The 25012-nt window shown below is 46.4% G+C and overlaps 1 protein-coding gene and 1 long non-coding RNA gene across 5 annotated transcripts in view; one reads left to right on the forward strand and one right to left on the reverse strand.

Moving 5' to 3' along the window:
• LOC136549549 (trans-resveratrol di-O-methyltransferase-like) overlaps positions 1–25012 on the forward strand; it is a 155929-nt gene that overhangs the window by 65801 nt on the left and 65116 nt on the right. For 2 of the 4 annotated variants that reach the window (XR_010781947.1, XR_010781948.1), the window contains exon 3: positions 24020–24677. Coding sequence is in view for 2 of the 4 variants with exons in the window: in XM_066540855.1 (XP_066396952.1) it covers positions 24020–24604 (585 nt within the window). In the remaining 2 variants the exon portion in view is untranslated. Of the gene's footprint in view, positions 1–24019; positions 24956–25012 lie in introns of those variants that run through there. The other 2 variants (XM_066540855.1, XM_066540857.1) reach the window with 1 other exon arrangement.
• Positions 1173–2927, reverse strand: LOC136551179 (uncharacterized). The gene is made up of 3 exons (XR_010782485.1): positions 2611–2927; positions 2318–2530; positions 1173–1421 (listed from the first exon to the last, which is right to left on the reverse strand). It is a non-coding gene; the product is annotated as an uncharacterized lncRNA (long non-coding RNA).

Raw genomic sequence — 25012 nt, forward strand, 5'->3', positions numbered from 1 at the left:
GGCGGGTGAGGGATTGAGAGATGGCTGTGGATAACCCTAACTCTTCATATATATATATATATATATACATACATATATATATATATATAGACACACACACACGATGGGTGTCGGGCCCAGATGGGTTAATGGCTGGGCCACTATTTTTTGGAGGTGGGTCTTGCAACGTGACTGCCTCGGTTAATCGATTAACCGAGGCGGTTGTGTAAAGGTAACCGCCTCGGTTAATTTATTAATCGAGGCGGTTAATCGACATTAACCGAGGCAGGTGAATTAGGTTGCCCGCCTCCGTTAATGATTAACCGAGGCGATTGCTGGGCCTGCTGTCCGGCCATCGAATAACGGACCCAGTAGAAATTTGAGAAGTTACTAGTTTACAAACTAATATTTCAAGTTCCAAATTTCCAATTGTATCCGAATGGGATTTCAAAGTCAGAGCCACTACCGGAAACAGTAGTTTTGCCGTGTGCCACTGGCGCTCGGCAAAGCCCGAAAAACACTCGGCAAAGCGTTTGCCGAGTGTAACACTCGTCAAAGAGCACACAGCAACTACAATACCGACAAAAAGCAGCTTTGCCGAGTGTTTTCTGTCGGGCACTCGGCAAAGACTTTGTCGAGAGCTGAAAATGACACTCGGCGAAAAAAAGTACGTGACGGAGTGGAAACGGTCACGGCACGTTTGCCGAGTGTCAAATATTAGGCACTCGGCAAAGCTTGCCTTTTTGCCGTGTGTCAAACTTTGGGCCCTCAGCAAATTTGGCCTATTTGCCGTGTGTCAAAGTATGAACACTCGGCAAAGAATGTTTTTTTGCCGTGTGTCAAAGAGGGGGCACTCGGCAAAGTGACTCCTTTTGCCGTGTGTCAAAGTATGGGCACTCGGCAAAGACCGTTCCAAAATCCACAGAATTTGGCTTCTTTGCCGAGTGCCATAGGGCAGACACTCGGCAAAGATGCCATTTTAGTCCTAGAATGCACAGAATTGTGCCAAGTGTTTTACACCTGACACTCGGCAAAAGGCCTTTTTGCCGAGTGTTACATTCGGCAAAGCTTCCACAAATAATCAGTTTATTAGGTTCGGTCACAGCCACATACCACATTCAAATAAACATCACATCCATCACAGATAGTTCACAATAGGCATCACAGGCGGTTCATATAGATATATCGACAACACATAGATGCATATAAACTTCAGAATAGTAGTCACAGGTAATCCACAAGTAGTCACAGGTAATCCACAACCACAAGTAGTCACAGCTCATTCACAACCACAAGTAATCACAGGTAATCCACAAATGTAAATACAAATAAAATCACAAGTACTTAGGCCACGAGTTCACTGCGACAGGGCTTCACTTAGGCCATGAGTTCCACTGCGACGGGGCTAGGTCATGAGGCTGATTCGATGCCGCTGATTGATGCTGCACAAAGGAGAAGAGATTGCATGTGTGAGAGACAAGATTAAACAACACGTATGCACAAAGGAGAAGAGATTGCAATATCTTCTCAGTTTTCTATTATTTTCCAGTTTATCTTCTCAATTATTTTCTCAAGTGAAAACCTATGTTCAAGGCTGAGAACTGTTTTATGATGGAGGTCATAACATAGGGTAGAATCTTCAAGCATTTTGTATTAACTGATGAGCCAATGAAAAGATTGCTCAACAGTTGCTCAAAAAATACAAGTGCATCAGATTCTCTCCAGAGACAATCATTTGTATTAATAGTAAATAACAAAGCCACAAGAGCACGGAGAAAACGATCTTGAATTTTATCAATCTCGTTGTCAGAAAGATGCCAAGCATTAAACAGTACCCATGGACCACTCTCATGCATAAGGGCAGCACCTAACAGTGCATCAAGCAACAAGGGCACAATGCTGATCTCAAGATATGATTCGTCTTTCATGTACTGAACCAGCGAAGGTAAGAATAACATTGAAGTTTATTTGCATCTATGAACTAGTAGTTCATATAAAATCATGCAAGCAATAAAATAAATATTGATAGAATTAAAATATTGCTATTATGGATTCTTGTTCACTGACAGATACAGTGCTGGAAAATGATGGCGCCAATATATGAAATAAAGTGAACATTTAGTGTGCTAATACATATACATAAACTGAGATTCCAAATTCAGAGAAGACAACAAACAATTAACGGGAATCAATAGAATAGCATACTGAAAACCATGGAAAGACATTTGTTAACTGACAATCTCTAGATGACATTTTGAATAATTTTACTCTCTTTTAAAGGATGCAAAGTAAGATTGATTCTGCATAAACTATATTATAAGGTTGTAAAGCGACTCACAGTGCCTGAAACAGTATTTGGAGCAGGAGGAGGAGGGGCTGGAAACAGTGGTGGAGGTTGACCGATTGCAGCATAAACACGCCTCATATATTCAAACATCTGTAGCTCCATCCTCTGCCGCTCTGCCACCATCTCTGCCTCCATCCTCTACCGCTCTGCCTCCATCTTCGCCTCTAGCTCCTCCTGGCGCCTCGTTTCTTGTCCTAGCTAAGCCTACAATATTTCATCACAATGTTACAACGCAATGCAAAAGTATGTAAAAATCAATGAACGATGAATAAAACAGAAATAACCTGGAGTGCGTTCATCTGGAACCATGTAGAGTCCGGCCGTGGGCGTATCGCCGGACTAGAACCCGTGCTCTGTGCTCGAATTTGGGAGAGAGTGGGAGTACTGGCCGTGTCGATGGTGCCGTCGCCAATCCAGAACTGACCATGCTTCTTGCCTCCTCCCGCCCTCATGACCACTTCTCCATCAAGGTCATGGGCGCTCGGATCGTACTCTGGGCCACGGACCTGCCTTGCCATCGATGTGTATCCTTCGAGACGGCTGTGGACGGACTCATTGCTGTACGCCGAGGGCGGGTCCTCCGGGTTGTAGACGACGTCAGACGTCGTCTTCCCCTTGTGGGCCAAAGCATATGCCATGAACTAGGTGCAGGGTTGGCCACCATGTGATGCCGACTACAAAAAAAACAATATGATTAGAAATTATGCAGAGTTGAGCCTTAGAATAAAGAAATGAATTCGCGTACCCATCTAGCCACATATTCTGAGAGGTTGAGGTTGCCTTGATGGTGTGTTGGAGCCGGCATCAGCAAACGCCGCTCTCGGCAAGCGTTGTGATTCTCCTGCCACGCGGGGTCGCACCACCTTTCCACCATCCGGGCCCAGCACTGCATATCGTAGGCGCACCAACACGGAGGCACCTACATCATCAAGTACATGACATATAAGAAGATGAAATTAAGCAAAATTAATCTAAAAAAATAAGTATTAATGTTCTATATTTACCTTCATGTATTGTCCCAAGGTCAGGCTCATGGTTCTTGCCACCCTTTTAGGGATCCTCTCTCTAAGAAATTCCGCGTGGTATTGGATCACGGCCTGGATGTGCGCCTCATAGTGCATGTCCTTGACGAGTTTCTTGCCGGCTTTGTCAGCCACAGCATCCGCCTTAGCCTCGTATCCCTCCTCGCATCTAAAGAAATCCTGCATATAGACGCGATGTATCCAGTCATTAATGTCCAATCAATGCGATGTATTGAGCAATGTAGTGCGAGAAAAACTTACCCAAAGCTCGGCCTTGACATGCTGTGCCTTATCGGCGAAACACCTGCCATCTCGATCAGTGGTGTCGGAGACGGCGGCATAGTGGGCCCACGTGCAGGCCGGCTCGACAGTTCCGCCGAACTGCACCAGGCCAGGGAACTTTTCCTTGATCAAAATACCAAGGATGCCGTTCACATGGCGTGCGTGATCACCCCCACCGACCTTCCTCCAACCCCTGTCCAAGTGATTAAGATAAATTATTAGTTTCTATTATAATTTTGAACATATCACATGAAAAATTAGTGATAACATATAAAGTTACTTACTTGTCTCCATCGGGTCGAATCAGCGGGCGTCTCTCAAGAGGTATCGGTCGCTTCAGCAAGGTTGAGGGACCTCACAACCACACACCTGTACTAGAGGAAGAGGTACCCCCTGTCTCCTCCTCCATCCCTGCCTCCTCCTGCACCCCTGCCTCCTCCTCCAACTGTACCTCCTCCTCCACCTGTACCTCCTCCTCAGAGGATGAGTGAGCAGAAGGTAACTCAGACGGCGACGAAGGTACAGGTGACGGTGGCCTCGTCTTGCCTCCACCCTTCATTTGACCCTTGGGTCTACCCCGAGGTCTCTTCCCAGACCCCTCAGCTGCATTGTACCCTATTACTCGTCGCTGTCGCTTTTGAGTAAAGCGACTTCTCTTCCCAGTCACACCTGCAGCTGCATAGTACCAAATGAGCTTACTTAGTACATGTATGACAATATAATCATGATCATACGAAATAGATCTCATCGGTTTGGATCAAAAGCTCATCATCACTATCACGCATGTCGACATAATCATCCCCGTGCTCCGAAGGAGGAATGTCGTCATCACCGTCGTTGCTTAGATGTAATCGCTGAAGTAATTCTAAGTCCATCACATTCTAAACCTCATCACCGGCATCCTCGTCAGCACCACTTTCATTGTCTACTTCCATTCCCTGAGCTTCGGTTAAGTCTATCTCAAAACTCCCTTCGAGCCCATCTTCTTGAAAGAACTCTCCGTCATATGTGTTGGGGTCTATGTTGTAATCTTGATTGTTTGGGACAGGTAGTTTACCGTGTGGTGATACCTTGTACACAACATTCCAACCCTTAAGACAGTCTATAGTTTGGCACGGGTATGAGAGATAATAAACTTGCGTTGCCTATTGAGCCACAATATAGACATCGTCTCCTGGTAAGACGGATGATTGTCAAATTTCGACTAGCCCAAGATTAGGGGTCCGCCTCACTACTTCAGGATCAAACCAATGACATTTGAATATAACGGGATTAAGAGGTTTGCAACCATGAAACATGAGTTCATATATTTCTTCAATTCTTCCGTAATACTCAACCCCATCTAAGCCTTGCATAAAAACTCTGGTATTTGTGGTTCTTCGATTGGGCCGACTCTGCTCGTGGCTTGTTGTGTGAAAGCGATATCGATTCACGTCATAACCGGTAAATGACCTGACCCTATAGGCACAACCATCGGCAACCTATCTCAACTCGGCACTCATAGACGCATCGGTTTGTCCCTATAAGTTCAAGCAAGGTAGTTCATTATATTAGTCGCACGTACGAGCAACTTGTAATGTCAAACTAAGTACGAGCCAAAATGGACAGTACCTTCTGTTTGAACCAAGAAATAAAATCGGGCATTCCATTTCCCGCACCCTCTCTAAGAAGGGTCGAAGTTTCCTACTGGGTAGGTTCCCTTGATTCTCGCCAGAATCGTTCATAAAATTCCTTGTACCAATGAGAAACAAGGGAGTTGGACACAGAATTGTGACTACTTGAGAAAAAGTTTGTTGAGAACTTACAGCATGTATGGCTCCACTTTGGATAGGTTGGTCAACACATATAGCATAATAGTGCACCACTCTTCATGTTTCAAGGTCTTGTCAGTCGCACCACTTGCACTTCCTAGTTGCCCTCGGAAAATGCTAAGGTTCGATTCATCTTCGCCAGCATTGTAACGAGGAAATGGATTATGCACGCTAGGAAGGTTGTCAGCATAGTATTTTGTTGTGAAGTTTGACACCTCCTCTAGAATGTATGCCTCTGCTATGGATGCTTCAATTTTGCATTTATTTTTACATTTAGTTCGAAGAACCTTTTGAAATCTCTCAATTGAATAGCACTAACGGCCCTGCATAGGCCCCCCATTCGTGCCTCATACGGGAGGTGCAAAATCAAATGCAGCATCAGATTGAAGAAGCCAGGTGAAAAGATCTTCTCCAACTTGCAGAGCAACGCAGGCGCCATTTTTTCCATGTCTGCAATGTGGAAGTAGAAGGTCATCAAAATAGGGGAGGTTCCACAAGCACGACTTGTGAGTCCATGCATGTTCCTCACCATATCCCAGAAAATGATCTCCTTGGTCATTGACCTCGAGAGCGTCTAACTGAGCACGAACTGTGGCACCAATCATCATCTGGGGTGTAGGACCTTGAACTACTACATCTTTCGTAAAGTTCTTGATGTCTCATCTGAATGGATGGTCAAGAGGGAGGAATTGTCGATGTTTGTCGAACGAAGAATACTTGCCACCCTTCGTCAACAGGGGGTGCCGGCAGCCGGGCGATCATAGGGCCAGAGGGGATGGGTGTGGGCGGGCGGCGTCGGGGGCTGCTGTGGGCAGGCGTGGGACCAGCGGAGTCGGCGGGTGTGGGCGGGCGGCGAAGCGCGAGACCAGCGGCGCCGGGGCTGGTGTGGGCGGGCGGCGGGGCCGGCCAGCGATGTGGGCGGGCGCGGGCACGCAGTTGTGTGTTTGACTGTGCGTGTGTGTGTGGCCGGGTGGGGATTCGGGTGGTTACAAGGGAGGTTTGCCGAGTGCCCGCGATCTAGCACTCGGCAAACCCCCTTTTTGTTTTTTTTTCATTTTCATTAACTAAACTGCTCGGTGGGGCTGTGAAGGGGTTTGCCGAGTGTCCCAGGTCTGACACTCGGCAAAATTGAGATTTGTCGAGTGCCATATATCGGGCACTCGGCAAACTGATTTGATTTTTCCATATGCCTATTCATTATTTTATTTCTTATGGTTACTGGACTGGATATTTAAAGCATCACATACATCACAAATCCATCAAGATTTATATTACAAATGTTACAATAATGTATATGTCATTACAGTAAAAATGTATATACTACGATAGAAGTTTCATCATCTCTGGATCTATACTACTCTTATCCTTGGATTGATCAATGCTGAAAGATACTCTTTTACTCAACACATTGTCCATGGGCGAAGGATGCTAGCTTGTCTTGTAGTTCTTTGATCTCGAAGTCTAATAGCTTTTGGGGTTTTAAGTTTCTCACGCTATCGTTGAAGCAAGATGACATCAACATGCACAAGTGTTAGATAAAACAGTAGTGTGTTTTATTGAATTAACCGATATACATAAAATGAGAAACATACACACCATTTTATTTCCTTCCATTGTGCTCTCGTTGAGGTACTAATGCATTGCCCACATCACGTAGAACCCGCATTTGTTGTTGGATATTAACTGTTCTAGGGGTATGTGTTTCCATATAATGAGCCTCGAAATGGTTCTTCCTGTGCCCGTCTATATTTTTCTTGACTCAGCGTGGCACTATAAAGTGTGAAAGGCGGTGAAATTAGAATGTGCTATGTGATTAGAAAATTATATGTTACTAGCTTCACTTACTTAGCACCATGAGTAGGTCATTGATCTGAGAAAGTTCTCTTCGAGTCGCACACCTCGACATGTGATTGTGCAAGTTTGATATCTACGAGGACGTATTGGAAACTGCACTCACAAACTTCCAATGCTAATCAGGCCTAGTTAACAAATAACCTTAAAAAAATAAGAAGCACCTAGCTAGGCCCATATATGGGGCACTCGACAAACTTATTATTTCATGCAATACCACATCTTAACATGTTGTATGTACCTACCAAATGGATCCAGAAATATATCAATTCTTAACATAGAGTACCACATGTTGTATGTGGAGAGTAGAAAAAGTTTCAAGGTCAGGAGTGAAAAAAAACTTATTATTTCATGCAGTTGTAGCTCAAATTCTATGTATATCAATTAAAATTCTATAATTGCACTTAACAAATTAAAATTATCGAACAGATCCAAAAATTTACCAAAATTACACATGGATCAATCTATGTTCTCTATTGCCTATACAAAAAGTTCTGAAGTCAAACCCCAATTCGACCGTCACTTTGAATCCAAATCTTACTGGATCCTTCTCTACGCTACGATTATTCTTCTGAGATACTTTTGATTGTAAACATCATACGCGATAGATTGTCCGAAACCTTTTCAATTTTTTACCACAGCCTCCACATATGATATCATGAGATTTTGATAAATCTCATGATTTTCAGACTTCGTTTGCTTTTTTTAGAATTTAAAAACCATTCGGCCATACGTTTATGGTTAGGTTTCGTGAACAAGATGTTCAAAAATTATGTTCATTTCCCGGGCAAGGCCTCAAAATGGACTCAATAAGATGAATATCATTTTTCCACTAATTTTATTCCATTATTTGAATCACTTGCAGTTCAAATTTGACTTATACCAAAAAATTCCTCTAAACGCAATAAATTAATTAAATATATCAAACGGATCCAGAAATATACCAAATTTTAACATGTAGTAACACATATTGTATGTGGATGGTAGAAAAAGTTTGGAGGGCAGGAGAGGAAAATAAGTTTTGGATTTGCCAAGTGTTGGCGAAAAACACTCGGCAAACTTATCATTTTGCCGAGTGCCGGCTAAAAACACTCAGCAAACTTATCATTTTGCCGAGTGCTGCGGAAAAAACACTCGGCAAAGTTGCACTTTTGCTAACGACCGGCACGCCGTCAGACGGCCGTCGCACCTGCCGGTCACATGATAGGATTTTGCCGAGTGTTAATTTATTGCCGAGTGTCGTATTGTAGTTTGCCGAGTGTCTTATATTCTACACTCGGCAAATCTGGTTTTTTACCGAGTGTAATATGTATGCCGAGTGTCCTTCTTAACTACACTCGGCAAATTAGGTCTTTGCCGAGTGCCCGATGAATTGCACTCGGCAAATCAGTAAACACTCGGCATATTTATTGTTTCCGGTAGCGGTGCCTGAGGGATGGCACCTAGCTACGCTCAGTCACCAGCGTGACTGCTCCGTAATTATAACGACCTGCTCAATGATGCCCTAAAATTGTCCCCAGCGGCCGTAGGCGCCACCCTAAATGCAGCAAGAGGCAGCAACCATGGGCCGTTTGCACGTCGCTGCCCCCAGGTATATAACGTGGTGTAGGGGGCTAGGGGGGCGCCATTCAAAAGGGGTCTCTAATCTGTAACTTCCATACACATCTCGGTCCCCTTCTTATTTGTAACCCCCTCCCGTACTCACTTGTAACCACAAGAGCAGGGATAGGAGAATGGTACTAGGATTATAGATCTATATTGTCTTGCTTAATTAGATGGATACATGTCCGCTCCTTATATAGAGAGGCTTACTGGACCTCTAAGCAAGAGAACCTTTGTCTCTAATTAATCCTAACATTAATGGGTGACACTGCCCAATCCAGCCTAATAGGCCCATTCCTCATGACAATTACAGAGTATATAATGTGTACTGTGTTAAGAAATGAATAAAGGAGAATTAAATATAAGAAATCTTGATTGGTTGTACATACTAAAGTTATCGATGAAATTTTTAGTACTTATGCAACAAATAAGATTGTAGACATTGATGGAGCACGGGTTTATGTGCTAGTGATGTACATAATATATTTATATTTCATAATTTTTTTTATTTCTGGATTGCAGATAGCTTCGGAAGACAAGCGATAAACTTCTGAAGAGACAGAGCTATCAAAACCTATTGTAGCCAAGTGTGGTGGGCTGCCCAAAGTAATAGCTGCCATAGGTGAAGTGTGCAGCTCAGACACGAGCATTTTGGAGTCTCTAAGAGATAACTTCATGGGCATATTGGAGACAGAACCAAGATTCCATAGTTTAAGGGCCCTGTTTTCTTGGATGCAGTCCTACTTTGATGCTTGCTCAGATTCAATCAAGCCATGTATCTTCTACCTATCAATCTTTTCTGCAGAGAAGAACATTAGGTTGCGGCGATTGCTGTGGCGGTGGATTGCAGAGGGTTACTGCAGAGACACTTCTGATGGTAGAACTTGTGTGGAGAATGAGGAAAAATTCATCTCTGAGCTCATCAACTTGAGCATAGTCCAGGAGTCAGCAAGTAATAAGGTGTTTTGTCAAATCAATGGCTTCTTCCATGAGCACATCATCTCACGGCCAATGGAAGATAACCTTGTGTTTGCATTGGAGAAGGGATGCAGCCTCAACTCGGCACGTGCTGGACAGCACCTCACCATAAGGAGCACCTGGGACAGAAGAGACAGAACTGTATACGAGAGCATCGATTTTTCACGGCTGTGGTCCTTGACTGTTTTTGGAAAGTGGGAGTCATTCTTCATTTCTAGCAAAAATGTGAACATGAGACTGCTTCGGGTGCTGGATCTTGAGGATGCAACAGGTGTAACTAATGATGACCTTGAGCAGATTGTGAAGCTACTGACTCGACTCAAGTTTCTCTCCCTACGAGGACATACAAAGATCAATTGTCTGCCAACTTCAATGGGTGGTCTGCAGACCCTCGACATCAGAGGCACCTCCATAGTGACGTTGCCACTGTTTATCACGAAGCTAGAGAAGCTACGGTACATTCGTGCTGGTACAACTGAAGTATGGGATTGGGGAGGTGATATTAAGGAGGAGGATTGTGCATCACCATTAGCAGCAACACCAACAGAAGGTGGTACTAGTAGCACGGCCCCAGTTGTCCTAGCACCAAATGCAGGCAACAACAGGCCACTTACTTTGGCAACAACAGGCCAGAAGATGGTGAGGAGGACGGGGCATCATCATCAACACAAGAAGGTGATGTTGTATCAGTAGATGGTAAGGAGGACAGGGCATCATCATCAACACAAGAAGGTGATGTTGTATCAGTAGACAGTGAGGAGGACGGGGCATCATCAACAACAACACAAGGTGATGTTGTATCAGCAGATGGTGAGGAGGACAAGGCATCATCATCAGCACAAGAAGGCGATGTTGTATTGGCAGATGGTGAGGACGACAGGACATCATCATCAGCACAAGAAGGTGATGTTGTATCAGCAGATGGTGAGGAGGACAGGGCATCATCAACAGCACAAGAAGGCGATGTTGTATTAGCAGATGGTGAGGACGACAGGGCATCATCATCAACACATCAAGAAGGTGATGTTGGACCAGTAGACGGTGAGGAGGACAAGGCATCATCATCAACACAAGAAGGTGATGTTGTATCAGCAGATGGTGAGGAGGACAGGGCATCATCAACAGTACAAGAAGGCGATGTTGTATTAGCAGATGGTGAGGACGACAGGGCATCATCAGCAGCACATCAAGAAGGTGATGTTGGATCAGCAGATGGTGAGGAGGACCAGGCATCATCATCAACACAAGAAGATGATGTTCTATCAGCAGATGGTGAGGAGGACAGGGCATCATCATTAGCACAAGCAGTCACAAACTTACCAGCAGCAACGCCAATAGAAGGTGGTACAAATAGCACGGGCCCGCTCCTACCAGCACAGCCTCGCCAATAGAAGGTGGTACACACACACACGATGAGTGTCGGGACAAGATTGGTTAAAGGCTGGGCCGGGTCTTGCAACGTGACTGCCTCGGTTAATCGATTAACCGAGGCGGTTGTGTAAATGTAACCGCCTCGGTTAATTTATTAATCGAGGCGGTTAATCGACATTAACCGAGGCAGGTGCATTAGGTTGCCCGCCTCCATTAATGATTAACCGAGGCGATTGCTGGGCCGGCTGTCCGGCCATCGAATAACGGACCCAGTAGAAATTTGACAAGTTACCGGTTTACAAACTAATATTTCAAGGTCCAAATTTCCAATAGTATCCGAATGGGATTTCAAAGTCAGAGCTTTATGGGATAAATTTTGAGGTCAGTGAAACAGGTATGAAATACCGGGCCATCCATTATTTCCAGATTTGCACAAACATCTGCTAATTTTATTTACAGCATTGTGGTAGCAACAGCAGTAAAGGCTGTTCATAAAGATTAATCCGTGCAAACCGTAGAACTAATTAATTCATCATAGACAAACTGTTCCAGCTCTGTTAAGAAACTAGTATCTCTCGGTAATCCTATTTCCACCACATTAATGACGGGCTTACTTATCAGGTTCTTGCAACTCTTGCAATCATCCAGGGAGGTGAAGACAAATGCAGCTCATCATCTATTCGTGGACCACATACACCTAGATTGTTCATCCTACATCGAAAGAGCTTATACAACAAATAGACACACATCAGCCTCCATCTTTGAAAGATTTTGATGCGACATATCAGAATATATGGGTAGTAGGTTCTTGTATTTGATAAGTCTGCTGTATATATCCAACCTTTTTTGTTACTCTAGTACATAATGAAAGTGAAGTGTGTGTGAAATCAAATCAGCGTGGCACAGTGCAATAATCAAGCAGTGAGATATGTGACTTTAACCTTGCATATAAATTTTCCAGAATAACATAAAAGATCTGGTGTTTCCGCCTTTCTCATCCTCTCTCTCTCTCCCTGGTTCTACGTTCTCTATCTCTGACGGCCTTTAAAAATCTTGATGAATCTATGGGTGAAATGCCAGACCAGCAGTGGTGGCAGACACGGGGGCAGCGAGGTGTCAGTGCCATCCACAACTGGATTCAGGTTCTTTGCCGAGTGCCTGAGGCACTCGGCAAAGGCCAAATTGCACTCGGCAAAGAACACATGGCAAAAATTTGATCGGCAAAACCCTCTTTGCCGAGTGTCTTTTATCAGGCACTCGGCAAAGGCTTTGCCAAGTGCCCCGGGGACACTCGGCAAAGAAAAGCGACCATCACGGCGCTGGTCCCGTTGACGGTCACTTTGCCGAGTGCCAACCCTGCAGGCACTCGGCAAAGATTTTTTATTTTTTTAAAAAAATTTTCTTTGCCGAGTACCAACCCGTAAGGCACTCGGCAAAGATTTTGTATTTTTTTAAAAAAAAATTCTTTGCCGAGTGCCAACCCGGAAGGCACTCGGCAAAGAGCTTTTATTTTTTTTTGAAAAATTTCTTTGCCGAGTGCCAACCCTGCAGGCACTCGGCAAAGTGTTTTTATTTTTTAAAAAAAAAATTCTTTGCCGAGTGCCAGCCATAGGGCACTCGGCAAATAATTTTTATTTTTTTTTAAATTTCTTTGCCGAGTGTCAACCCGGAAGGCACTCGACAAAGATTTTTCATGTTTTTAAAAAATTTCTTTGCCGAGTGCTAGCCATAAGGCACTCGGCAAATATTTTTTATTTTTATTTTTTAAATTTCTTTGCCGACTGTCAACCCGGAAGGCACTCGGCAAAGATTTTTTATTTTTTTTAAAAATTTCTTTGCCGAGTGCCCTATGGATGGCACTCGGCAAAGTCTTGAATTTTTTTTTAATTTCTTTGCCGAGTGCCAGCCATAGGGCACTCGGCAAATTTTTTTTATTTTTTTTTTAAATTTCTTTGCCGAGTGTGAACCCGGAAGGCACTCGGTAAAGATTTTTTATTTTTTTAAAAAATTTCTTTGCCGAGTGCCCTATGGATGGCACTCGGCAAAGTTTTGAATTTTTTTTAAAAAAAATTCTTTGCCGAGTGCCCTATGGCCGGCACTCGGCAAAGTTTGAATTTTTTTTAAAAAAAAAATTCTTTGCCGAGTGTCATAGTAACAACACTCGGCAAAGCTAGAAAATCTGTTTTCTGGGCGCCCATTTTTCCAGCTTTGCCAAATGCTGTGACCATTGCACTCGGCAAAGGGGTCCTTTGCCGAGTGCAACACTCGGCAAAGTGACCCAAAACGACAAATTTTAATTTTTTTTACATTCCATCATGACAAATAAATTCATACAAACATATATCACATATATATCTCATCCATCACATATATATCTCATCCATCACATATATATCTCATCCATCCACACATCCATCCACCCATATCACATCCATCACAATATATATCACATATATAATAATAAGTGCTCAAGTCCATCCAAATAAATCCACAAGTCCATCAAAGTCCACAAGTGCATCACAAGTATATCACAAGTCCATCACCAAGTGAACAACAAATGTAAAAAAAATACAACATGCACTCATCTCAGCCACTTTAACTGTGGTGAAGGCCCAGATGCATCATTCGAAAGGTGCATGAGGTGGATTATTCAAACCACCGTCAGATGGGGACTGCACAAAGAAGAAAAGATTGCATGTGAGACAAGATTATTTTGATAGCTAATCTAGGACAATAGAGGCCATACAAGCAAAGCACAAGCGAAAGTAAAAAACTTTGATACTCACAGGAGTAGTTGCAGCTGCAGGACGCGGAGGCGGAGGTGGAACCAACAGCCCAGGTGGCAGAGACAAGCCCATACGTTGTCCAAGCCCTTGTAGGAACTCCGTAATGTCCATCAGCCTCTACGCCTGGGCCTACCGCTCGGCCTCCAGCTGGGCCCCTAGCTCCTGACGTTCCTTCATTTCTTGTTCCAGCGGGCCTGCAATATTTCACTCCAATGTTTCAGTAATGCAAAGCTAATTAAGGTGTGTAAAGATCAATGTATGATGAGTAAAACAGGAATAACCTTGAGTGCGTCGACCCGGTGCTGTGCAGCGGTCGGCCGTGTGCGAATTGCCGGGCCCTCGCTCATGCTCCGTGCTCGGATCTGGGAGAGAGAGGGAGTAGAGGCCGTGTCGATGACGCCGTCGCCAAGCCAGAACCGCCCATGCTTCTTGCCTTGCCCCGCCCTCATGATGGCCTCTCCATCGAAGTCCTAGGTGCTCGGATCATGGTCTAACCCATGGAGCGACCTCGCCACCTCAGTGTACTCACTGATGTAGGAGTGGACGCTCGGGTTCGTGTATGCCTCGGGCGGGTCCTCCAGGTTGAAGGAGACGTCGAACGTCGCCTTGCCCTTGTGGGCCATACACCATGCCTGGAAGTCCGAGCAAGCCTGGCCACTATGTGACGCCGACTGCGAGAAAGACAGCACGATGATTAGAAATCAGGCAGAACTAAGCGTGACAATAGATAAATCAATTCGCGTACCCATGCTTGTTTGTATTCGGCGAGGTTGCGGCTGCCTTGATGGTGTGCTGGATCTTGCATCAGCAAACAACGGTCCTGGGCATCCCTGTGCATCTTGAGGTACTCCTCTGTGAACCACCTCTCCACCATCATCGTCCAGCACTCGGGATACGCTTGGCACCACCAGGGAATCATCTACACGTCATCAAGTATTGGACATATAAGAAGATCAAATTAAACCAACTTAATCTCAAAACGAATCAATATTGATGTTCTTCATTTACCTCAAGGTACTGCTCCTGGGTCAGCTGCATCTCTCTTGCGTCTTTCTTGGTTTTCCTCTCTCCAAGCTTCGACCCGTAGTAGGTTATGATGGCCTGGATGCGCACCTCGTGATGCATGTCGGTGACGAGTTTTTTACAGGCTTTGGTAGTCACCTACTTCGCCTTGGCCTCAAATCCATCCTCGCATCTGTAATAAGTCTGCATACAAAATCGATATATCCATTCATTGTTTCAAGAAAAGTCCAATGAATGCGACGTATTGAGCAATGTTGTGCGAGGGAGAATTACCCAAAACTCTGTCTTCACCTGCGCCGCCTTGTTGGGGTACTCCGCATCAGGGGCGACGGCGTAGTGGTCAAACGAGTGGGTCGGCTCCATCTTCGATGCGTACGTGATAATGCCAGGGAAGTGGTGCCTGCACAAAAGACCCAGGATGCCATTGACTAGCCGTGCGCCACCACCCGACACAACCACCCAGTTCCTGCACAAGTGATTAAGAAAAATTATTAGTTTTTTTTCATCATATCATATGAAGTAGTGGTGATAACATATACAGTTACTTACTTTTGTCCTTCGGGGCGAATCACTGGGTGTTGGTGAGGAAGCAGAACCTACGGGAGGCTCGCAGGACCTCGCAAGTAGACACTCGAAGAGGAGTTGGAGTAAGCGGAACCCGTGCCTGCCGCCTCCCCCTCCTCCTCCTCCTCCTCCTCTGTCTACCGAACCAGCTCCTCGTCTGACTCGTCCACGGGCGCCACCTCCTCCTGCGGCTGGCGGTCCTCCTCACGTGGCATTTGAATATGACAGGAGTAAGAGGTTTGGAACCATAAAATGATAGTTCGTAGATTTCTTTAATTCTTCCATAATAGTCGAGTCCATTAGTGCCGGGCGTAACAACTCCGCTATTTGTGGTTTGTCGATTGGGCCGACTCTGTTCGTAGCTTGCTGTGTGAAAACGATATCCATTCACATCATAACCGGTAAATGACTTGACCCTAACGGCACAGCCTTTTGCAACCTGTCTCAACTCATCACTTATAGGCGCGTCAGTTTGGGCTTTCTGTTTGAACCAACAAATGAAATTGGGGCTCCCTGGTCCCGCACCCCGTGAAAGAAGGGTATCATTTTCTTGCGGGGTAGGTTGCCTTGATCCACGCCAGGATTGACAAAGAAATTCCTTGTACCAATGAGAAACAAGGGGGTTGGACGAAGAAGCAAGGACATACGGCGAAATGAAACAAGTTCGTTCAGAACTTACCCAATGAACGGTTGCACCTCGACAAGGTTGGTCAACACATATAGCATGATACTGCGCCACTCTTCATTTTTCAATTGCTTAGTGGTCGATGCACTTGCGCTTCCGAGTTGCCCTTGGAAAAGGCTGAGGTTCGATTCATTTTCGTCAGCATTGTAATGAGAGGGTGGATTATAAATGCTAGGAAGTTTCTCAGTGTAATATTTCTCTGTGAAGTTCGACACCTCTAGAATGTATGCCTCTGCAATGGAAGCCTCAATTCTGGCTTTATTTCTACATTTTTTGCGAAGAGTCTTTAGACATCTCTCGATTGGATAGCACCAACGGTTCTGCACGGCCCCCCCATCCGTGCCTCATACAGGAGGTGCACAATCAAATGCTGCATTGACAAGAAGCAGGCGGGTGGAAAGATCTTCTCCAACTTATAGAGCAACACGGGTGCCGCTTTTTCCAAGTCATCAATGACGGTCCGAGAGAGCTCCTTAGCACAAAGCTGGCGGAATAAGTAGCTCAACTCTGCTAGCACTTGCCAGACATGCTTCGGGACATAGCCTCGAACCATCGCCAGAAGAAGCCGCTCAATCCATATGTGGTAGTCATGACTCTTCATCCTGTTGACTCGTAGAGTGCCTAAGTTAACTCCCCTCTTTAGATTCACTGCATACCCATCAGGGAACATTAGCTTCTTGATCCATTCAAGTACTTCTCTCCTTTGGTCCTTTTTCAAGACGAAATTGGCCTTAGGCCTTCTCCAGGTCTTGCCATGACTAGGAGGTTGCATCTCTTGATTTGGTCTATCCCACAACGTTGCCAGGTCCACTCTAGCCTTTGGGTTGTCCTTAGACTTTTCAGTGTCCATGAGTGTTGCCCAAAGTGCCTCAGCGACATTCTTTTCAGTGTGCATTACATCAATGTTATGTCGTAGAAGAAGGTCATCGAAATAGGGGAGCCTCGTCATGCCCGAGATATGAGTCCACATATGCTGCTCACCATATCCCACAAACCCACCTTCTTCATTGGGCACGAGAGCGTCTATCAGAGCATGAACCTCGGCACCAGTCATCATCCACGGTGCAGGGTTTGTCACTTTGACACCTTTCATAAAGTTCTTGATGTCTTGTCTGAATGGATGGTCAAGAGGTAGGAATTGATGATGTACTTGCCACCCTTCTGCAACCAAATAAACATCACACCTTCCTTGCATATTGGGCATGGGAACTTCCCGTGAACACACCAGGCGTAGAATATCCCATACGCCAGGAAGTCATGCAGGGAGTAGTGGTACCAAACGTGCATTTTGAAGGTTGTCTTTGTAGCTCAATCGTATGTCCATACCCCTTCGTCCCAAGCACGGACTAATTTATCAAACACGGGCTCCATGAACACACCCATATTACTCCCTAGGTGTCCAGGAATTATCAACGACAAGAATACGTTATGTCGTTGAAAGGAGACACCGGGGGGAGATTAAGGGGGATAACAAAGACGGGCCAACATGTGTATGGGGCAGCTATCATTCCATAAGGATTGAACCCATCTGTTCCAACGTGACACGTACATTACGAGCCTCATCTGCTTTGTCACGATGTTTGTCATTAAAGCGGATCCAAGCTTCACCATCGGATGGATGTACCAACTTGTCAGGATTGTACCGTTTGCCATTTTTGTGCCATGTCATCTGTTTCGCGGATTCCTCGGTCATGTATAGCCATTGGATCCTCGGTAGGAACGGAAGGTACCGTAGGATTTTCATGGGGATCATAAGTTGCCTCTTCTGGCCATCATCAGAGTCTACCTCCAGGTACCTGGAGGATTTACACTTTGGACAGAACTTTGCATGCTCATGTTCTTTCCTAAATAGGACGCGCCCTTTTGGATAAGCATGTATCTACTCATACGACATCTTAAGTGCTCGAAGGAGTTTCTGTGACTCGTACATGCTCTTTGGCAGAATGTGGCCCTCCGGAAGCAGGGTGCCAATCACGGCCAACATCTTATCGAAGCCAGGTCGACTCAAGTTTAACTCGGACTTCAACCCCATTAAGCGTCCAATGGCATCCAGTTCAGACACCGTTGACCGATCGTGAAGGGGTTTCTGTGCCGAGTCCATCATGTTGTAGAACACCTGTGCGGCTGCCTCCATCTCCTCCTTCTCATGTCCCTCATCGAACTGTCCTTGGTGAAAGTCATCTAACATGTCTGCTACCCCGGCATCAACATCAAAAGCCTCCACCCGTGGTCTCACCACCTCTTCTCTCATACGATGGGCTTCACCATGGTGGACCCACTGGGTGTAGTCCGGCGTAAATCCATTCTTCACAAGATGTTTACCCATTTCCACCTTGTTTACCCTTCTCCTGTTTCCACATTTGCTGTAGGGACACAAAACTAGGCATTGTCCTTTAGCAGCGTTGCCAAATGCACTATTCAAGAAAGCATCGGTCTTGTTCATCCATTCCGTGGTGTAATCACTCTGACTTCTCCAGCCCGTCTACATCCACTAACGGTCATCCATCCTCTAACATATGTATCAGCGAGTAATGTAACCATCAATTGCATCTACATGGTGTTCCTATTGTCTAATAGGTGAGGATAGGTCCTAATCCCACCCGCGGATGCATAGATGAAGTTAGTTTCCATGCTCTACTCCTATCCGAGACAGAATTTCAGCAGCACCTCCCCGTTGTTCTCCAGATACACGTTCTGCCAAAGAAGAGTGCATATCCGGAGAACAATAGGGAGGTGATACCAAAACTCTGTCTCGGACCAGAGCAGAACATGGGAACTAACCCATCTACGCATCCGCGGGCTGTCCAAAAAGCGTGGACAATCCAAAATAGATACGGTCATAGATATGCAAAGATCTGCATACCTCCAACCGTATCTCTTTCAAACGGAAGACGCCTAACTGGGTTACGCGATCTACGACCATGATACGAAAAGAGGGGTTATACCTAGGGTGGCGGCGGAGTCAGGCTAGCGGGGCCGTGGCGGGTCGGTGCAGTGGCGAGACGACGCGGTGCAGGCAGACCGGCACGGTGGCGAGAACTCCGACTCAACTCTGATGGGCTCTTCTCTACAAAAAAGGAACAAAATATTGTCATTTACAAAAAAATTTGGCAGAACCTCCCCTGCACAGTGAGGTTTCCAAAACCTACAAAAAACAACGGCACGATGGCCGACAAGCACATATGTCTCAAGAGAAGCCATGTAGTTTAGATATCAATCCATGCAGAAGAATATATCCAAGTAGTACCACAACTTGTACTACTACTTCCACTATTGCTACTACTACTACCATTGGTTCTACTACTACTACTACCACTATTGCTACAACTACTACCATTAGTTGTACTACTACTACTACCACTATTTCTACTACTACTACCACTAATTCTACTACTACAACTACAACTACCTCGACAACAATAAGAGAGAAGGCATACCTGACGGACGCCGGGGTTGGGGCGGGCGACGTCGGGATCGGGCGGAGTCAGGGTCGCCGGAGTCGGGGATGGGGTTAGGCACGGACGGCATCGGGGCGGGGCGGTCCACGGGGCGCGGCCAGGGGCAGGGCGCGCCCGAACAGGGCCCCGCCGGGCGTTGAGGCGCGGCCGAGAAAAGGGCATGGCCGGGGGCAGGCCGGCCGGGCTGGCAGAGCGCGGCCGGGGGGAAGGGTCGGCCGGGGCAGGTGGCGGCCGGCGGTCAGGGCGCGCGGGGCAGCGCTGTCGTCGAGAGCGGTCGGCCGGGGGGCGGAGGGGAGGGAAGGGCCGGAGATACGGGGGACACACGGGGGGGGAAGGGGCGGGGCAGGTTTATGGCGGCCCAGCGGGAAGCGCGACGGGCGTTAGACAGGGATCGTGCGGCGGTATGCTGGGGCAGAGGGAACGCGAGCGCCGGTGGCTGCGGGCGAGCGGGCCGGCGTGGGCACGGCGCGCGGCGCGGAGGCGGGGGCGGGCAGGCGTGGGCGCGGGGCTGGCTGGCTCTGACTACCCGACCGGCCCAAAATGCCTAAGTCCCCGCGCCCCCCGCCCCCAACCGCCCTTTGCCGAGTGCCAGATCAGGGAGGCACTCGGCAAAGATTTGATTTTTTTTAAAGAAATTCTTTGCCGAGTGCCCCAGATCTGGCACTCGGCAAAGATTTAATTTTTTAAAAAAAATCTTTGCCGTGTGTCTCAGATCTGGCACTCGGCAAAGAAATTTTTTTAAAAAAATACTTTCCCGAGTGCCCCTAGCACGGCACTTGGCAAAGATTTAATTTTTTTTTATAATTTCTTTGCCGAGTGCTCCTGTGGATGCACTCGGCAAAGAGGAAATTTTTTAAAAAAATTAAAACCCTCTTTGCCGAGTGCCTTATCCTGGCACTCGGCAAAGACACCCTTTGCCGAGTGCCATGCCCCGGCACTCGGGAAAGTTTTTTTGTTTTTTTGTTTTTGGCCTCCAATTTTTTTGTGCAGCCCTTTTAAAGCACCAGGAACTCCTAGTTACAATTTGGGTATTTTTTGTGGCTTTTTGATATATTTAGTTACTTTATTTCGTTTACTTGAATTTTTCTGAAAAATAGAAATTTGAACTGCATGTGGTACGAATAATGGAATTTAATGATTCAAAAATTGATAGTCATGTTAGTGAGTGTTGTGAGAGGCCGTATCCAGGAACGGACCCGAAATTTCGGACAACTTGTTCACGAAACATGTCCGTGAAATTGCGTGTGAAGTGTTTTTAAATTCTATAAAAAGCAAACGAAGTCCGAAAATCATGAAACTTGTTGAGATATCATGATATCATATGTGGAGGCTATGATATAAATTTCAGAAGATTTCATGTACATTGTCACGTACGATGCTTAAAAACCAGGACATCTCTACATGTGATATCAGATCTCATATGTAGAGATGTCCTGGTTTGTAAGCATCGTACGTGACAACGTACACGAAATCTTCTAAAATTTTTATCATAGCCTCCACATATGATATCACGACATCTCAACAAGTTTCATGATTTTCGGACTTCGTTTGCTTTTTATAGAATTTAAAAACACTTCACACGCAATTTCGCGGACATATTTCGTGAACAAGATGTCCGAAATTTTGGGTCTGTTCCTGGATACGGCCTCTCACAACACTCACTAACATGACTATCAATTTTTGAATCATTAAATTCCATTATTCGTACTACATACAGTTCAAATTTCTATTTTTCGAAAAAATTCAAGTAAACGAAATAAAGTAACTAAATATATCAAAAAGCCACAAAAAAATCCCCAAATTGTAACTAAGAGTTCCTGGTGCTTTAAAAGGACTGCACAAAAAAATTGGAGGCCAAAAACAAAAAAAAAACTTTGCCGAGTGCCGGGGCATGGCACTCGGCAAAAGGTGTCTTTGTCAAGTGCCAGGCATAAGGCACTCGGCAAAGAGGGTTTTAAATTTTTTTAAAAAAAATTTCTCTTTGCCGAGTGCATCCACAGGAGCACTCGGCAAAGAAATTATAAAAAAAAATTAAATCTTTGCCGAGTGCCGTGCCAGGGGCACTCGGCAAAGTATTTTTTTTAAAAAAAAAATCTTTGCCGAGTACCAGTTTTGAGACACTCGGCAAAGAATTTTAAAAAAAAATATATATATATATCTTTGCCGAGTGCCAGATCTGGGACACTTGGCAAAGAATTTTTTTAAAAAAAAAAAATCAAATCTTTGCCGAGTGCCTAACAGCAGGCACTCGGCAAATAAGGCCGTGACCGAACACCGTTTCGCGGGCAGCCTATGCCGAGTGTAGATATTTTACCGAGAGTCTGGCACTCGAGTGCCCTTGTTTGCCGAGTGCCCGACACTCGATAAAGAACTCTTTGCCGAGTGCAATTTTTTGCTGAGTGCAGCACTCGGCAAAGAAGGTCTTTGTCGAGTGCTCAATTTTTGACACTTGACAAAGAATTTTGCACTCGGCAAAGTCTCTGTTTCCGGTAGTGATCAGCGGCCTAGGTTGGGCCACCGCCGGGACGGGGAAATTACAGTAGGATCTCAGCGCGGTGGTGGGGACTGTGGGAGCTGCCGGAGATTAACCCTGTTCATTGGTTCGTCGTAACCGGATACCGGCCCAGGAGGAACCGTCAAACCACGTTCACGTGGGTCGCATCGGTCTGCGGGTTTACCCGAGAAACCCGCTTAACCCTGCATCTGTACAGAAGGGCCATGGTCCTCCTCGCTGAAATCTGAACTCGGCGGCGGCGTGGAAGATGAAACATGTCGCGCCTCGCAGGGTGGATGCAGCGTTTGGAAGGTGGCCCAGGCTCCAGGCCGTCGCCTCTTGGCTCTTCCCATGCGCGAGCTTGTGGCTTACAAAAGGGTCCGGCAACGGCTTCTCTTGCTCATCGATCGAGTGCCCCATGCTCCGGCGTCGAGCAGCGGACCCCTTTTGCTAGCGGCAATCTCGTTCGCGTATGCCTGCTACGGCGTCAAGCACCAGAGCGCGACGGGCGGCGGTCTCGTATCTGGGCAGCGGTAGTGGCGTGGAGCCCGTTCCTATGCCGGCGAGCGGCGGCGGCGATCTCGGCGACGAGAGGGCAGCCATGGACATTCGTCTCAAGACCGAGCACCATCCAGCCCTGCACCTGCTCGACGTAGCGCACCGCCGCGAGCCTCTCTCCATGTCGACCTGTGTAAGCGCCGTCGCTGCCGCCGCGGAGCCGTGGACTGCATGCGAACGGCCCAGAGGCGAACGCCGCGGACTGCGTGCGGACGGTCCATGGCAAGGAAGGAGCTGTCCACGGAGCCCGCGGACCACGCCATTGCTGACTCTGAGCTCGGCAGCGGCGGCAGACTGTGCGGGAGCAAACGATTGGAATGGAGTCTGCCACGGGTTAAACCGTGAACTATGGGTACCAAACCCGAAGCATAGCATCTCACACGGATTGGGTTGGGTTTTAACCAAAAACCGGTTTAACCAGACCACGTACAGGCCGATCGAAGATGAAGTAGTTGGGCGGGGCGGGTATCGTCAGTCATGGAAGAAGCTCTATGAAGAAACACCCGTGTGTTGAGCACAAGCTATAAATTTTAGGGGATCGAACCTTTGGAAAAATTATGGTATGTATAACAACTTTTCAACAAATTCTTTTTCTCTACAAGTTAGCTATCATTACACTATTTTCATGAGTACTAACGCAGATACAGTTACGGTCCTGTAGCCTATATATGCCAAGTGATTGAACAAGACCACACTTAGTGCAGACCAATTGTACTAGTAGCACGGTTTCAAAAAGAAGAAAGCAATTGTAGTGCGGCAACAGCTTACATGCTCCTTTTCCCCCTTACCAAAGAAAGCTCCTTTTCTCAGTACCATATGTAGCACCACATAAGTACATATATGACTTATTGTGCATATGCTTTAATTAATTAATTTGCGAGACGAATTTTTTAACCCTAATTAGTCCATAATTTGACAATGTGGTACTACAGTAACACATGTGTTAATGTCGGATTAATTAGGCTTAATAAATTCGTCTCGCGGATTACTAGCGGATTCTGTAATTTTTTTATTAGTATCCGAACGCCCCATACGACACCTCCATATAATATCCGATGTGACACCCCAAAACTTTACACCCTATATTTAAACAAGACCTAATACACCCTGCTCAATTCTTCTCCTCGCACGCAACTTCACTTTTCTTTTCATCGTGCGTCCCTTTTTCCAACAATTTCTGCATGACGAGCATGGCTGAGCTCTTGCAGGCCGAGGCAGAGCTTTGGTGCCACGCCTTCGGCTACCTCAAATCCTTGGCGCTGCAGTGCGCGATCAAGCTCGGGATCCCCAACGCCATCCACCACTGCGGTGGCACTGCGTCTCTGCCCGAGCTGCACGCCGCTCTCCCCGTCACCGCGAGCAAACGGCCATGCGTGTCCCGCATCATGACGTTCTTGGCCGTGTCTGGGATATTCCGACAAGAGATCCCGGTAGACGGAGAGGCCGTCGTAGGCGTGCGCTACAGCCTCACACCGGCGTCTCGCCTCCTCGTCGACGACGACAATAGCGTCAGCAGCAGTCAACATACATGCCTTTCACAGTTCATGCTCCTGTGCTGCTCGCCGCTCCACTTCAGGGCGTCTCAGAGCCTGGCTGACTGGCTCAGGGACGACGAGGGAGACGCCGCAGCAGCAGAGACACCGCGGCTGCGCCCCGGTGTTCGCGGGACTGACGTCCCTGGTGGACGTCGGAGGAGGTGTCGGGACGACGGCGAGGGCCATCGCCAGGGCCTACCCGCACATGAGGTGCTCCGTGCTGGAGTTGCCCCAGGTGGTGGACGCCGTGCCGGCTGATGTTGGTGCTGTTGAGTTCATCGCCGGCGACATGATGGAGTACATCCCTCCAGCTGATGCTGTGTTACTCAAGGTATGAGTACTAGGTCATCACTAGTGATGCAGGTGTTTTTTCGTAGGTTTACAGTAGTACCTAATGACACACAATGCTTTAACATCTTATAATTTGGAATGGATGGAGTATATAAGTAATTAGTGAAGGCCGCGCGCCTTCGCACGCGCCGGTAAGAGAATAAGCTTAGGTTTTTCAATGTAGAGTTCTCATGCCGTACGTTGTACATATTTGCGGCCGATGTAATAAGCTGGAACCTGCAGGATGCTTATATTACATGCAAAAGTTGTGGTAAAGCCCATACATTAGATAGTTACATTCTAAAAAGCTAGAAATGTCTTAACTGTACAATTCTA

Source organism: Miscanthus floridulus, chromosome 4 (assembly GCF_019320115.1).
Source record: "Miscanthus floridulus cultivar M001 chromosome 4, ASM1932011v1, whole genome shotgun sequence".
In the NCBI taxonomy this organism is placed as follows: domain Eukaryota; kingdom Viridiplantae; phylum Streptophyta; class Magnoliopsida; order Poales; family Poaceae; genus Miscanthus; species Miscanthus floridulus.